The sequence below is a fragment of the Candoia aspera genome, chromosome 15 (assembly GCF_035149785.1).
Source record: "Candoia aspera isolate rCanAsp1 chromosome 15, rCanAsp1.hap2, whole genome shotgun sequence".
In the NCBI taxonomy this organism is placed as follows: Eukaryota; Metazoa; Chordata; class Lepidosauria; order Squamata; family Boidae; genus Candoia; species Candoia aspera.
In genome coordinates, this window is record NC_086167.1 from 10,330,470 (window position 1) to 10,344,371 (window position 13,902).

A 13,902-nucleotide genomic window follows, 5' to 3' on the forward strand; every position below is an offset into this window, starting at 1 on the left:
CAACAACGCCACAGAGCAGTCCCAGTTCAAGCCAGCACAGAAACAGAAACCTGGAGGTCTGTGGAGAACCGATTCAGGACCTAAAAGGGCAGGTGCTGTTTTGGAAGAGTTAAAAATGCACCGCCTGCTTGCGCACAAAGGGTTCCCTGCTACACCTGTCCACGTACAGGTACGATATGACCATAACTGTGGAGCACAAGGAGAACTCTGCGTAATGCTGCTGGTGAGGCTGCTTGCTCAAGTGAGCATTCTCTACTGGTGGTGTGGGCTGGAGATTATGGGAATTGCTATCGCATCTGAGCCTCTTGCCCTACCCACTATCCAGCTGCGGGCTAAGCTCCCTCTTATCTGACCGTTCCCTAGGCAGCGTCTCTTCGCCCCGTCTCCCAAGGTCTTCCCCACATTACAGTTACAGAGACTTCCACACTTATGTGATTGCCATGAGACTCTTTTCCATCACTAGAAAGAGCAGGAAACTTGGCTACAATGAACCAGCATTCACGGATGCAAAACGTTTGTACCTCCTTTTCTTTGAGGGAGTCAAACTAATCTGGATGGGATAGCTTATCGTTAGGCCTCAGCTTGGAATCTGGTTTGTTGCTCCAAAAGAAGCTAATATTGTAAGCAAAATAATAACAAATTGGAGAAGAAGCTGGCTGCGTGCTATGACCCAACCTTTGTTTTCCAATAAGCCAGAAAGTCCATTTATCATTCTGTTGCCTGTCTGCCCAATTCCTGATTTCAGCCCATTCATATTATGTTCAAAAGCCTCAGACTTCCGTTAGGGCTTGTCTTCTGAGGTTTTTAAGTCAATTTAATCCCCTGCTTTATTTATCTACACATTACCCAAGCTTCCAACTGAAATCTTTTTTCATGATTCTCAGAAAGGATCTTAAGACATACCGGAGGCTTTAGAGACTCTATAAAATGTCAGGTAAGTCTCAGGAATTGTTCAGACGTATAGAACATAAATGATGGAAGAGGAAAAAAGGCAGCACAAAATTAACGAGGAAAAACAGATTTTCTTACGGTTCAAACACTCCTGCCATTTTTAAAAAAACGCTGCAGAGGTCCTTGAACCTGTCTTTGGCATCCGCTCCATTAAGAACAGGCTCAGGATCAGTGGGGGGGTTGAATTAAAACTTCTGAGATTCCCCCCTCCCCCAAATTTTGGCACTTCACACGTTGGAAGCGCAGCCTTTGTGCCCATAAACCCTGGTGCGGCCTTTCGGCTGATGAAAAGTCGCACCCCCCTATCTTAGATGAAAGGTAAGCCGTCCTTCTGATGCTACTGGGCGCCATCAAATTCACCAACCACCAAGAGCCAGTTTGGTCCAGTGGTTAAGGGAACGGGCTAGAAACCAGGAGGCTGTGAGTTCTAGTCCCGCCTTAGGCATGAAAGCCGGCTGGGTGACCTTGGGCCAGTCCCTCTCTCTCAGCCCAACTCACCTCACAGGGTTGTTGTTGTGGAGAAAAGAGGAGGAGGAAGGAGTATTAGGTATGTTCGCCGCCTTGAGTTATTTATAAAAATGGCAGGACGAATGTCTAATAGTAAACAAACCACTTACTTGCAACGCAAACGATTTCTGTAGGACTGGGCTTGGCAGTTTAAGTGCTAACGGTGCGCTGTGGCAAGCACCGTCCTTCTCAGATGCCAGGATAGCTGGAGACTGAAAGACAAAAAAGGCACGTTAAAAGGCCCCTCTTCACTCCAATCCGGGACCAATTATCAGGGGATTTGGGTTTGCAGGTCTTCGGAAGACCTCTGCAAGGTGAATCTGAGCTTGTTTTAACAGTGGGTTGAAGGAGGCTAATCAGCTGCAAGTGTGTTTGCGTGGAGCTGGGTTGAGAACGTACCGGTAGTCCTCGACTTAACGATCACAATAGGACCAGAAAATTTGTTATTAAGCAGTGCAGTCATTACATGAGGCATCACGTGACTGCACCCAATTTTACAACCTTTTTTGCCCTGGCTGTTAAGTGAATCATGGGTCATTAAGCAAATCATGTGGTCATTAAGCGAATCACACAGTTCCCCATTGACTTTGCTTGTCAGAAGCTGGCTGGGAAGGTCGCAAATGGCGATCAGGTGACCCCAGGACACTGCAACCATTGTAAATTCATGCCGGTTGCCAGCACCCAAATTTGATTATGTGACCATGGAGATGCTGTGACAGTTGTAAGTGCGAGGACCGGTTGTAAGTCACTTTTTTCAGCGCTTTTGTAACTTGGAACTGCCCCTAAACAAATGGTCGTAAGTCGAGGACTACCTGGATAGTCTCGTTCCTAAAACGGAAAAAGAACCTCTAATTGCCTGTCAAAAGGAGGTGGCTACCCCTTTAGGTTACCTGAACGGTTAAAGTGACAGGCATGAGCCGGGAGTCTTTCCGAGGCCGCCCTTTCTTCTTCTTTTCAACTTCAAGTTCCAGCTTCCGCTTGGATAGCGACATGGGCTTAATGGCGATCTTTTCTTCGCTGTCGCTGCTGCTTTCCAGAAGATCCCTGGGTTTACTTTCCCGAACTGAGTTCTGCTCCTTCAGTCTGCAGGAGAGACAAAAGGGCTGAGCGTACCAATTGCATGGGCTTCCCCAAACAACACACGGCGTGCTATTTCAGGGAGCGCAGGGCGAAGTCTTCGATTCCTGGCTGCGCATTTAAGGGGAGGAAGCTTCAAGAGGGCCGCAGCTTTGCTTTCAAGCACTTTGGAAGGCGATGGATGCAGCAACAGTGGCCTGCTCTGCCAGTTTCTGGTGGGAAGGAGGGCCATGGGGATGGTTCCACGCTGGAACTGAGACGACCAACATTCAAAATTCCTTTTGGCCTTGATTATTTTCAGTCAGTTGTTCTCTCTCACAGGGGGTTGGATAGGTAGGATAGGAGAAGACTGAAAATCACTGTGAGCATTTTTTTTTTGGAAGGGGGGGAGGTAAAATAGAATATATGTAAAATGTAAAATATAATGTAAATGTAACTTAAAACATAACAAATGGACACATACTGCTGTGTTATTAGGGTGCTAGATCTGGATTGTAAGCTTCGGGTTGACCACTAGATGGCACCAAAGGATGAGGGTTTCTGTGTCTCTTTGCTGCCATCTAGTGAACATTTAAATTTGTGAAGTGCAACTTGGGAAGCCCTCAGCTCGCTAAGCCAGCACCCTCTGGACACATTGGACTGCAGCTCTCAGAAGCATGGGGGAGACCGGCTGGTGCGGTCTGTTCCATCTGTGTTTTCTCCTTTGCTTGAAAAAGGCATCCAACTGAGCTGGTTCTTTTCCCGCTCTGCCCCTCACCTGTCCAAGGTAACCTGATTGGCGTGCGAGACGGGAGAAGTCCCTGAGGTGGCTTTCGATCGCTCTGTAAACCGAGAATCAAACGCCTTCATTGGCTCAATCTTAGAAGAGGTGGGCAGCACTGAGGACGAAGACGTGGGGAGGGCAGCTGAAGCAGAGGTAGCGTTCACACTGGGAAAAGAGAAAGCAGAAATAGACAGACAGACTCGACGTGCCCCACGTATCCGGCAAGGGCCCACTATGCTCACAAGCTCCAAGAAACAGCAACACAAACAGCTGCAGTGTCTTCCCCCCACCCCACCGAGTCCAAAGACAAGGGCCACACTCAGTCCCCGAGTGCCTTGCAGACAGCTTCACTCTCTAAAGCAGTGTTTCTCAACCTCAGCCACTTTAAGACGTGTGGACTTCAACTCCCAGAATTCCCCAGCCAGCAAGCTTTAGGACGCGGGGACTTCAGCTCCCAGAACTCCCTAGCCAGCATGCCATTAACTACCAAGTAGGCCAGGGTTTCTCAACCTTAGCAATGAGGTGATGTGCTCCTTTCGGAGGCTGCTGTGTTACAGCTCTCATACTTTCTGCCCACTGCCCGTGGCAGTGTTTCTCGACCTCAGCCACTTTAAGATGCGTGGACTTCAACTCCTGGAGTTGAAGTCCACGCATCTTAAAGTGGCTGAGGTCGAGAAACACTGCTCTAAAGGATTCAGGACTGGGACAGAACGGAATTAAACAAGAGGATGGGGTTGTTCCTCATCTATTTACCTACTACATTAAACTTTTACTTATTGCCTTAACCATACCAGGGACCACATCCAAGTCATTCAGAAACTCAGCCTGATCTAACCCTGGAATTTCAGTCTGCGTATCCGGGTTCCAGCAAGCAAGCAATGTAAATCTGAGCACAAAGGCCACCACAGGTAGAGCGTCCACCTCACTGAGCAAGCCACCGGCTTCTGTGAACAGGTCCTTGGTTGCCAGAGTTGGAAGGAGGAAACCCCCAGCGTGATACTCACCCATCCTTGTTGGCTGCATCTTCAGCTGATTTAGTGGCAGCTGCCACTGGCTCTAAGGCAGGCTTAGCAGTGCTGAGGGAGTTGGCTGCATTGTAATCTAACACTACGAGCTGGTTCGTCTGGGAAGCTGACATCATGGACCCGGCTAAGGATCCAGAGAGCGGGATGCTGTTAAAAAGGGCTGTAGAAAAATCCCTGTTGGAAAAAGGAGAAAGAGCAGAGGTCAGGGGGAAATGGGGGTAAATTATCCCCGCCTGTCTGATCGGGGCAAGAGAATTATTTTAAACAGGACCGTATGGGCTGATATCTGTGATTTACAAAAGCTGAGGTGATCCTTGGAGACGTATTATTATTATTTTTTTTTATTTGCAGCCTTGGCTGGTTTTTTTTTTTGTTGTTCCTTTGAACCAGTGTTTATTCCCAGCGACTGCCAAGACAAGTCCCTGCGATTTTCTTGGCAAGATTTCGGAAGTCGTTTGCCCTCGCCTGCTTCCTAGGGCTGAGAGAGGAGGACTGGCCCAGTTAGCTTCATGCCAAAGGCAGGACTAGAACTCAGAGTCTTGGTTTCTAGCCTGATGCCTTAACCACTACACCAACCTCTTTGCCTTTGAGTCATTCTTGACTCCTAGTGACTACACGAACAAGTCCCCGCTGTTTTCTTGGCAAGGTTTTTCAGAAGCGGTTTGCCCTTGCCTCCTTCCTAGGGCTGAGAGAGTGACTGGCCCAGGGTCACCCAGCTGGCTTTGTGCCTAAGGCGGGACTAGAACTCTCATACCACGCCTGATTGGCTCTTGGGCTGAGAGAGAGGGACTGGCCCAAGGTCACCCAGCTGGCTTTGTGCCTAAGGCAGGACTAGAACTCACCGTCTCCCGGTTTCTAGCCTCGTGCCTTTAATCACTCCACCAAACTGGCTCTGCTAGGCTGGGTTTGCACAACATGCTAACCCTAACTCCTAACAAACCACATCATGGATTAACATGAGGTGCGAACCCAACCTTTCTCCCTTTGGTCTACGTTAGTCATAGGGAGAGCGACTTGAATCGAGATTTGAAAGCACTGTCAGGGCCGCGAGCGTGACCATGCACTCGGTCAGTCTTCCATTTACCCTCCCAAAGAGTGGAATGCAGAACCAGAGGTGAGTATTTTAATCCCTTCTGGGATTCCAGCTGTGTTTGACTTAGGAAGTAACAAGACGTCCGTTCTTTTATACTCCTCCTGGGAACAATGTTTAAAAAGCAACAACAACAACAACAACAACAAAAGAACCCCCAGATGGCAGCAAAGCCAGTTGCCAGACATTTACAGGGTGCTGTAGCAATCTGCCCGGGGCTACAGCTTTCGCAGCACAACAGTTAAGAGACTTTAACTAGAAGATGTTTAGGTTCCAACCATCACTTGACAGGAAGCTCAGTGATAACCTGACAGATGGCCACCGGGCTGTTTAATCTGCATCACAGTTGATGAGGGACTGTCAGCCTCATGGGTAAACCAGATAGGATCATGACCAGATGAGCTAAGGCTGCTTCATTGTAAAGCTACATTGACAGAATCTTGCAAGTCGGAAAGTATAATTCTCCTGCCGTCTCCTTTACAGCCCAAGAAACCAGGGAGGGTCCCTCCTGAGCCTCTTGTCCCGCCCACTATCCAGCTGCGGGCTAAGCCCTCTCTTCTCTGACCATTCCCTGGGCAGCATCTCTTGGCCCAGTCTCCCAAGGTCTTTCCCACATACCATTACATCACCCTCCCCATCAGACTCATTCCCCCCCCATCTCCTTTACAGCCCAAGAAACTAGGGAGGGTCCCCCCTGAGCCTCTTGCCCTGCCCACTATCCATCTCTGGGCTCAGCTGTCTCTTATCTGACTGTTCCCGGGGCAGTGTCTCTGGGTCCTGTCTCCCAAGGTCACTCCCACATACCATTACAGGGACAGTTGAGCTAGACGTGAGATCTAAAGGACCTTGGAGAAAAACTGAAATAGGAAGGTAGTATATAAAAGAGCATAACTGCCAGTTGCAAACACAACTGGCTTCCCAGATGGGGCTCACAAAAGGGGAGCGTGGCTATTAAGCAATGAAGCCAATTCAGCAGCAATCACAGATTACTCTCTTCATTTTTCAGGAGGAATACATATCCTTCCCTAACTCATCTTATTCCAGATCAACTGCAGCTCCGTGAGTCCATTTATTCACAGGCCTTCAACCAGGTCATCGCCAATTAATGCTGGTGGCCTCCAAGTTGCCCAACCAGTCCTACTGCAAGAAAGAGCTCTTGCAGAGTATGTATGTATGTATGTATGTATGTATGTATGTATGTATGTATGTATTTATTGTATTTTTATACTGCCCATCTCAAAATGACTCTGGGCGATTTACAAAACATTTAAAACAATAGCAGCTGAATATCAATTACAAAGACACTTTATAAAAATATAAATATACAAACATAATAAACTCTAAAATATTAAGTATAAAATATATAAACCCAAGATGGCAAAATTGCAGTCTTAAGATTTCCTGAGGTCGCGTCAGGGCACCAGCTACCCCCATGACGAACTATTCCCCCTCCCACCCCAAGCAAGGCGGCATAGCCACACCTTGAGGCCCTTTCAGAAGGCCGGGAGAGTGGGGGCTTGCCCTATCTCTGGGGGTAGCTTATTCCAAAGGGCGGGCGCAATGGCACAGAAGGCCCTCCTCCTGGATCTTGCCAATTGGCACTATCTCATGGACAAGGTCAGTAACATGCCCTCTCTGCCTGACCGGAATGGAATTATGGAATGGATTTGGAAGGAAGGGGGGCAAAATGTTTTCGAGGTCAAGATCTTTCAAAGGCCACCTTCTGATTTCTCTTGGATGGTCCAATCAACTCTGGCAAGGCTGGGAATGGCCCATTCTGACATCCGCAGCGAGGTCAGGAAGGATGCTTTGGAACGGGAACATTTTGCCCGGGAAAACTTTTGCCCACTGCGACTTTGCAATGACATTTCAAAACAAGATAAAAGTCTTAAAACATTTGGAAAAGAGTACCCTGTATCCAACTGAGCTATGCAGAGGGGTGTGATCCTTCGCCGACCATCGGCTGTCCGAGTCTCCACTTGTTTCTTCAACAGGTTCTGCCAGGAGAAATAGAATTACTAGAATTCTGGCTTTATAATCCCAACCAAGTTCGGCCAAGATCTAGCTGCCCAGAGTCACTTGTTCAAGGTGGTGGCCACAGAGGTTGGATGAATAAAGAAATAATTAATAAGTAAGTAAGTAAGTATATCAAATATTCATTGGTTTATAGGTTGATCCAAAAGACCCTATTTTCCATTTGGCCACTTTGTACTCTGAATGAGGTGTTCAAAAGCAGTTAATCGAGAACCCCACTTTTAAGGGCAGTTCCGCTTCATCTGTTTCCAATGGACTTCCTCAATCTGGTGTTTCCTAGACTCAGAATCATCAGAAATCGCCAGCTTAAGGAAGACTACGTTCTATCAAAGAGGCATCAGATCTTCCATGGCCACGTTGCATCCCATGTATGTTTTTGTACAGCATGTCATTAAATAGGAGGACCAAAGAAAGGAACAGGGCACAGAAAATGACTACCTTTCTAATGTCCTCTAAGCTTTCTCCGTTCACCATGCTGGCCACTTTAGGAGCTGTTACTCCTGAACCAGCTGCATCTCTGATGGCTTCGTTCTTTTTTTCCACTTGCTGTTGTCTTTGCTGATACTTAAGCATCTCTGGATTCTCAATAATAGCCGTAGAGAGATGTGCCTCCGTCATTATAGCCAAACTTTTACCGTAAGTGGACTGATGGATGTTGCTCTGAAAGGTGTAAGAACATCAGAACGTAAGTGGTGCCCTCTGGATCAGACCCCTGGCCCATCTAGTCCAGCAATTTGTTCTCTGGTGGCCAATCAAGTGCATGTGGAAGCCCATTCGTCTCTCAACAGATGGTCTTCAGAGGCGGTCCCACGGCCATCAAGAGTAAGAGCCATGGATCCCCTGTAGAAAAGCAGGTGAGTCTACAAAGCATCTTACTCAAGGCGTACAAGCAGGCCCACCATTTTATAAAAAGAGAAGGACCAGGTGATGCAAAACTTTCGGTAGTTCTGGCTTGGTCATACCTTGTTTGGAGAATCAGGTAAAAAAAAAAATTATTGTTTGGCACACTTGTTGCCCATCCCAGACTGAAATGGCAAGTTGCTATTGCACGTTAATGATGACCAAATTGATTTGATCTGGAGACTGCATGCCTTGTTTACAAAACAATTAGGCAGCAGTGATGCATTTGATATAGAGCAACTCCTGAGAACAGTCTGAATGTTGTGATAGGTGTGAAATGCAGCCACTAACAGGCCACGTTATCATAACCATGGCACATCCACGTTGAAATGCTGGTACCAACTGTCAATGGTTCTCTGGGCCAAACTCAAAAGCCACGATTTTAGCCTGTAAATTTCTAAAGGGCTTAAAACCTGGCTTTCGGAAGACTGCCTGTTCCATTAGAGATTTGACTGCACCTTCATATCTGCAGGAGATGCTCTTATGAAGGTGGGCTCAGTTCAAAAGCTCTCTTCTTGGGCTCAGGGAAAAAAGTCCTCTGCCCGTGTGTCCCCCAAACTTTGGAACACTCTCGCTGTGGAATTCCTTAATCTGGACTCAGAAAGGGGGTTCACAGCATACCTCCAACATAAACTTTTAAATAGTTTCAGTGATTTGAGTAATCCCTGAATTATTTAAATCATTTTCACATGGTACTTAAGACTGTGATTTGGCTGCCAAACATTACGCGGTAACGGTTTTCTCTCATTGCTCCATGTCATCTTGGTGAATCTGAAAGGCAGTCCAGTAATATTCAAAATACAGGAAATGGATACTTGACATGTTTAGGCACCTTCTCTTCCTCGCTCAGTGGATCGCCCAGCTCGTCTTGGGAAAAATCCAAAAATGCCACCGACCCATCCATGGAACACACTAAGATGCCAAGCCCATTCAACGTCCTGAAGGAGAAGCAATAAAAAAATCTTGGCTAGCAACTTACAGTGGAAAGAATGACTCATGGACCCTGAAGACTGAAGGGCAGTCAATACGTTCACTGAAACCTAATACAGGTAGTCCTTGACTTAAACCATTCGTTTAGCGACCGTCTGAAGTTACGACGGCGCTGAAAAAAGCGACTTACAACAGTCGCAGCTTCCCTGCAGTCATGTGATCAAAATTCAAGCACTTGGCAACTGACATGTATTTAGGATGGTCGCAGTGTCCCAGGGTCACGTGATCACCATCTGCGACTTTCCCAGCCAGCTTGACAAGCAAAGTCAATGGGGGAAGCCGGATTCACTTAATGACTTCGGCGATTAACTTAATGATTGAGGCAAAAATATCGTAAAATTGGGCATGACTCACTTAATGACCGCCTCGCTTAGCAACAGAAGTTCTGGTCCCAATTGTGGTTGTAAGTCGAGGACCACCTGTATATTTGCAGGCTCTCCAAATCATCAGGTGTCTTACAAAAGTGTCAGTGAAATTGAGTGACTTGGCAAACCAAATCCCACACACACACACACACACAAAATTGGTGTGCATTTTCCAAGGCCTGGTACCAATCATGCTTCTTTGCCCACTGCAGGGATGACATGTTCAGCTTTAGAGCAATGAAAGACGACCCCGTGAGCCGAACACTGATACTGGTGGCATAAAAAGCCACATCTTAGCTAGCTTCCACGTGATGTTACACCACTAACTCCCAAATTATTTTGGAAGACATCACAATATCCAGGGCAGGGGACACATTTGAAAACCCAAACAAAGGGAGGCTCTGGGACTAAATCTGCTTCATGGGATGACCTGGCCTTTGCCCAATCCTGTTTCACGCCCCCCCCCCCACCGCCCGGGAGAATCCCCTTGGCATGGAATTGTAATTAAAGAACGCTTGGCCTACAATAAATAAATAAAGCCCACAAACCACATTCCGAGTCTGGCCATTTAAAGGTGGCAGTTAGCTATCTGTCCTTCCTCAATTAATTTTCATCATAAAAATGTGCCCTTAGAATTATGAGCCTGCATGGACCCCCACCCCGCTTCGCCAGGAGGAAGTAGAAATTCACAAGCGCATCAATTTCTCTTTTCCAAGAAGATCCACTGGAGGAAATTACAAATGCCTGCTGCAACATTTAAGGACAATTCCGACTGTTCCAGAATTTAGACATCAACAGGACACACCCCACACCCTATCCCACCGTGGCTGCTCTGATAAATCTTGCACCTAACGCCAGGACTGCAGAGCCTGTGAACATTTTGCCTTGCGGCATCTAAGGCGGGAGGATGAAAAACAACGCGCAGCCGGTGGCTTTTGAGCCGCATTTCTTGAGGTTTCTCGGATCTTCTGGGCGAAAAGGCTCAGGGCAACGTGCAAGCTTGGGTTGAGGTTCACGCTAAGCCATAGCTAGTAAGCAAGCCTCCTAGCTTTGCGGAAAGGCGGCCCAAAACTCTTCCAAGTGCATAAACCTTTGGATCTTAAAAAAAGAGGCAGGCTCACTTTCTACCCCTGCGATGTCACACCGAACCTGGAAAGGCCCAGCTCGCCGGACTGCTTGACTGCTACGTTTCTCTTTGCAGGATAGTCTGCAAGTCTGCTGCACCAGCAGGGGTGGTAGCTGTAAGAAGGAGCAGTACCCCAATATGCGTCTGAAATAGCACAGTGCCTTCTAGTGGGGAGGAAGTATTAGCGCGCATGGCCTACTGTTGGTCAAGGAAGCTGGCTTCTATCGAGTCAGATCTCTATCACCCAGAATTGCAGACAATCCAGGTCCCAAGCAGGTGCCTTACCAGCAAGGCTTGGCATCCCCAAAGGATTCACCCTTGGGCTTTCGGTAGGGACCATGCCTGCTTCTTCTCTTTCCTGGCAGATGGATAAGCAATCAACTATTTTTCAATTGGTTCAATTGTGTCCGATTCTTTGTCTGGAGAAGTTTTCTTGGCAAGGTTTTTCAGAAATGGTTTGCCATTGCCTCCTTCTTAGGGCTGAGAGAATGTGACTGGCCCAAGGCCACCCAGCTGGCTTTGACTCTAAATCAACTACTCAATTTCCTCTTCTCCAAGAATCCTTATGGCCAAGGATCCTGACCCTCAGTCACCCTAGCTGGTATCTCAGTTGAACATCGATGGTCTTCTTTTGGTTTTGTCAGACGTAGAAGGGATCGTGTTTTCTTACAGAAGTGGGGAAAAGGTGCAAATTCAATTTTTTTTCAAGGTGTTAATATACTGGATATCAAGGAGGGTGTCAGCCTTACCAGGTAGACCAGACAGGAAACACAACTAGATGAGCTAATTTTACTTTATTGTAAAGCTCCATTAACAGAATCTTGCAAGTCTGAAAATACAAGTCTCCTGTCACCCAAGAAGCTAGGGAGGGTCCCTTCTGAGCCTCTTGCCCCACCCACTATCCAGCTGTGGGCTATGCTGCCTCTTATCTGACCGTTCCATTGGCAGTGTCTCTTCACCCAGTCTCCCAGGGTCTTTCCCATATATTATTACAGAGAGTGTGCATGTATTTGGATACGAACTGGGAAAGATGCTTTGGATTTGGTGAGGGGAGGTTCACAATGTGTGTGGCACCTTACAGAAGCTGTGGTTGGGACTTGTTTAAGGTGATGTGGACAGATACATAAGCAGGCTCATGCTAGGTCCAAAGCACCTTTTTTGCACACTGCTAAGTTAAAGTGTTCCAGAACTTCATGGGATATCAATAATTGGCCATCAACAGGCAACCACAAGCAAAACATTTGGTAGAAAGGGCCATTCCTAATGAAAATGGTAGTGTGGGGCAATGGAAAATAACATTTAAGAGGTGAGACTTTTGTCTCCATGAAAGCCATCTTACCATGAGATATCCATGATGGACTTGTCAAACAGCTCATGTATGACAACCAAAGGCCTTTTCAGACATGTCAGCTGAAAACAAAGTTACATGTGTATGAATATCACAAAGGAGCCTCACACCCCAAGATTTAATGACATACTTAATTCAGCATACACTGGAGAATTTAAGCAAGTTGGTGGAGCAGCCTTCAAATCCTGACACAATACAATTCCCAGCAGCTCCAAATGGAATGGCAAAAATAAGGGCTGCCAGGAATTGTTATTCAGCAACGTCTGAATTTCACAACAACATCAGAACCACAAATTCCCCACCTTTGAATCTGAAGGAGGAGAGATGATGAAGTTTACAACCCAGTAGTCATTTTGAGCTATGGGCAGGATTGGCTACAAATGCAAAATTCTTTGATCTGCCATCTGTTCCCCATCATTGTCTTTAAAAAAAAACAACCTAACAACAAGGAACAGCCAATGAAGCTCAGGAATCTGAACACAACTGGTAGATCAATGCTGTTGCCTGAAACTCGGTGTGAAGAGTTGGATACCCAGTGCAAGATAAATCCTAAAGGGCTGAAGTTACCCCCGTCCCCTAACCCATTTCTGCGTTCCTTTCTTTTTGCAGGAAGATGACAAGCTTTCCTATATTCTCTCTTTCATGTGTAACGGGAAGAGATTGAAAACTCACAATTTCGGTCTTTTAAAAACCCAGTACTCTGAAAGGCACGGAACCTGGCTTAGTCTGAGACCAGTTAAAGCAAAGCAGGATCTCAGTCGGAGTAAGCCTAGAAGATTGACCCAAGAAATGCCCAAAGATCTGAATCCTTCCTAGGGGAATACGTGCAAACATACAGACACAGGAAGACACCCGACCCGACTTAAATCTAACCTGACCTGTTACTTACCCAGTAACAATGGCTAAACCATCTAGATATCCGGCCATAGGCTTAGATACTTTAGTAACTGCTCATACGTAACTTAATTTATTCATAATTTTATTCATCATTTGCACTGCGTGTTTTTAAAATGATTTATTGTCCCAATGTCCTATATTTTGTACACTTCTATTTATTGTTTCTGTGATTTTATGCAACAATGCTGCATTTTGCTATGCCATACGAAATAAATAAATTAACTTACCCAGACGGAAAGAGAGCGATCTTTGCTGCCAACCGCACAACAGCAGTAAGGGCAGCTTGGCTTGGTGGAACTCCCATTTTTTTGCTTCTTTTTGAAGATTTTTGGATTGAATTTCTGGAAAGGAAAGATCAAGGGATTAAAAAAAACAACCCGATACTTTAAGAAAAGATCAGGGTTTTTCCACCAGGGTTCCGTGGCATCCTCAGGTTCCGCCAGAGGTCACTAGGGGTTCCCTGGGAGACCACGATTTATTTAAAAAATTATTTCAAATTTGGGCAACTTCATATTAAAGAGGTACATTTCATTCTTTACTTTCAGTTTTAAGAACACTGTCTGTTCATGGACACAGACAGGTCTAACTCATAAAATGAATATAATCGTTTTCTAACTTCTGGCCTCTCTTTGAGCCTGAATGCGCAGGGGTTCCCCAAGGCCTGGAAAATATTTCAAGGGTTCCCTCAGGGTCAAAAAGTTGAGAAAGGCTGATCTAGGCTGTGGCTCTTCCTCCTGTCTCCCAAGGTTATTCTTACAGCCCGTGACAGCCTTAAAGAGATCAATGCAATGGAGCTTACCAAGTCTAAAGATACTGTTGTTGTGTTTTC

General features: G+C 46.4%; 1 protein-coding gene across 2 annotated transcripts in view; it reads right to left on the reverse strand.

Moving 5' to 3' along the window:
• The window catches only part of LOC134505632 (protein HIRA), a 121,959-nt gene that overhangs the window by 7,586 nt on the left and 100,471 nt on the right, over positions 1–13,902 (reverse strand). For both annotated transcript variants that reach the window (XM_063315452.1, XM_063315451.1), the window contains 9 exons: positions 13,301–13,414; positions 12,168–12,238; positions 9,180–9,285; positions 7,886–8,107; positions 7,325–7,410; positions 4,303–4,497; positions 3,293–3,463; positions 2,349–2,541; positions 1,569–1,670 (listed from right to left, as the gene is read on the reverse strand). In XM_063315452.1, coding sequence (XP_063171522.1) covers positions 1,569–1,670; positions 2,349–2,541; positions 3,293–3,463; positions 4,303–4,497; positions 7,325–7,410; positions 7,886–8,107; positions 9,180–9,285; positions 12,168–12,238; positions 13,301–13,414 — 1,260 coding nt within the window. The remainder of the gene's footprint in view (positions 1–1,568; positions 1,671–2,348; positions 2,542–3,292; positions 3,464–4,302; positions 4,498–7,324; positions 7,411–7,885; positions 8,108–9,179; positions 9,286–12,167; positions 12,239–13,300; positions 13,415–13,902) is intronic.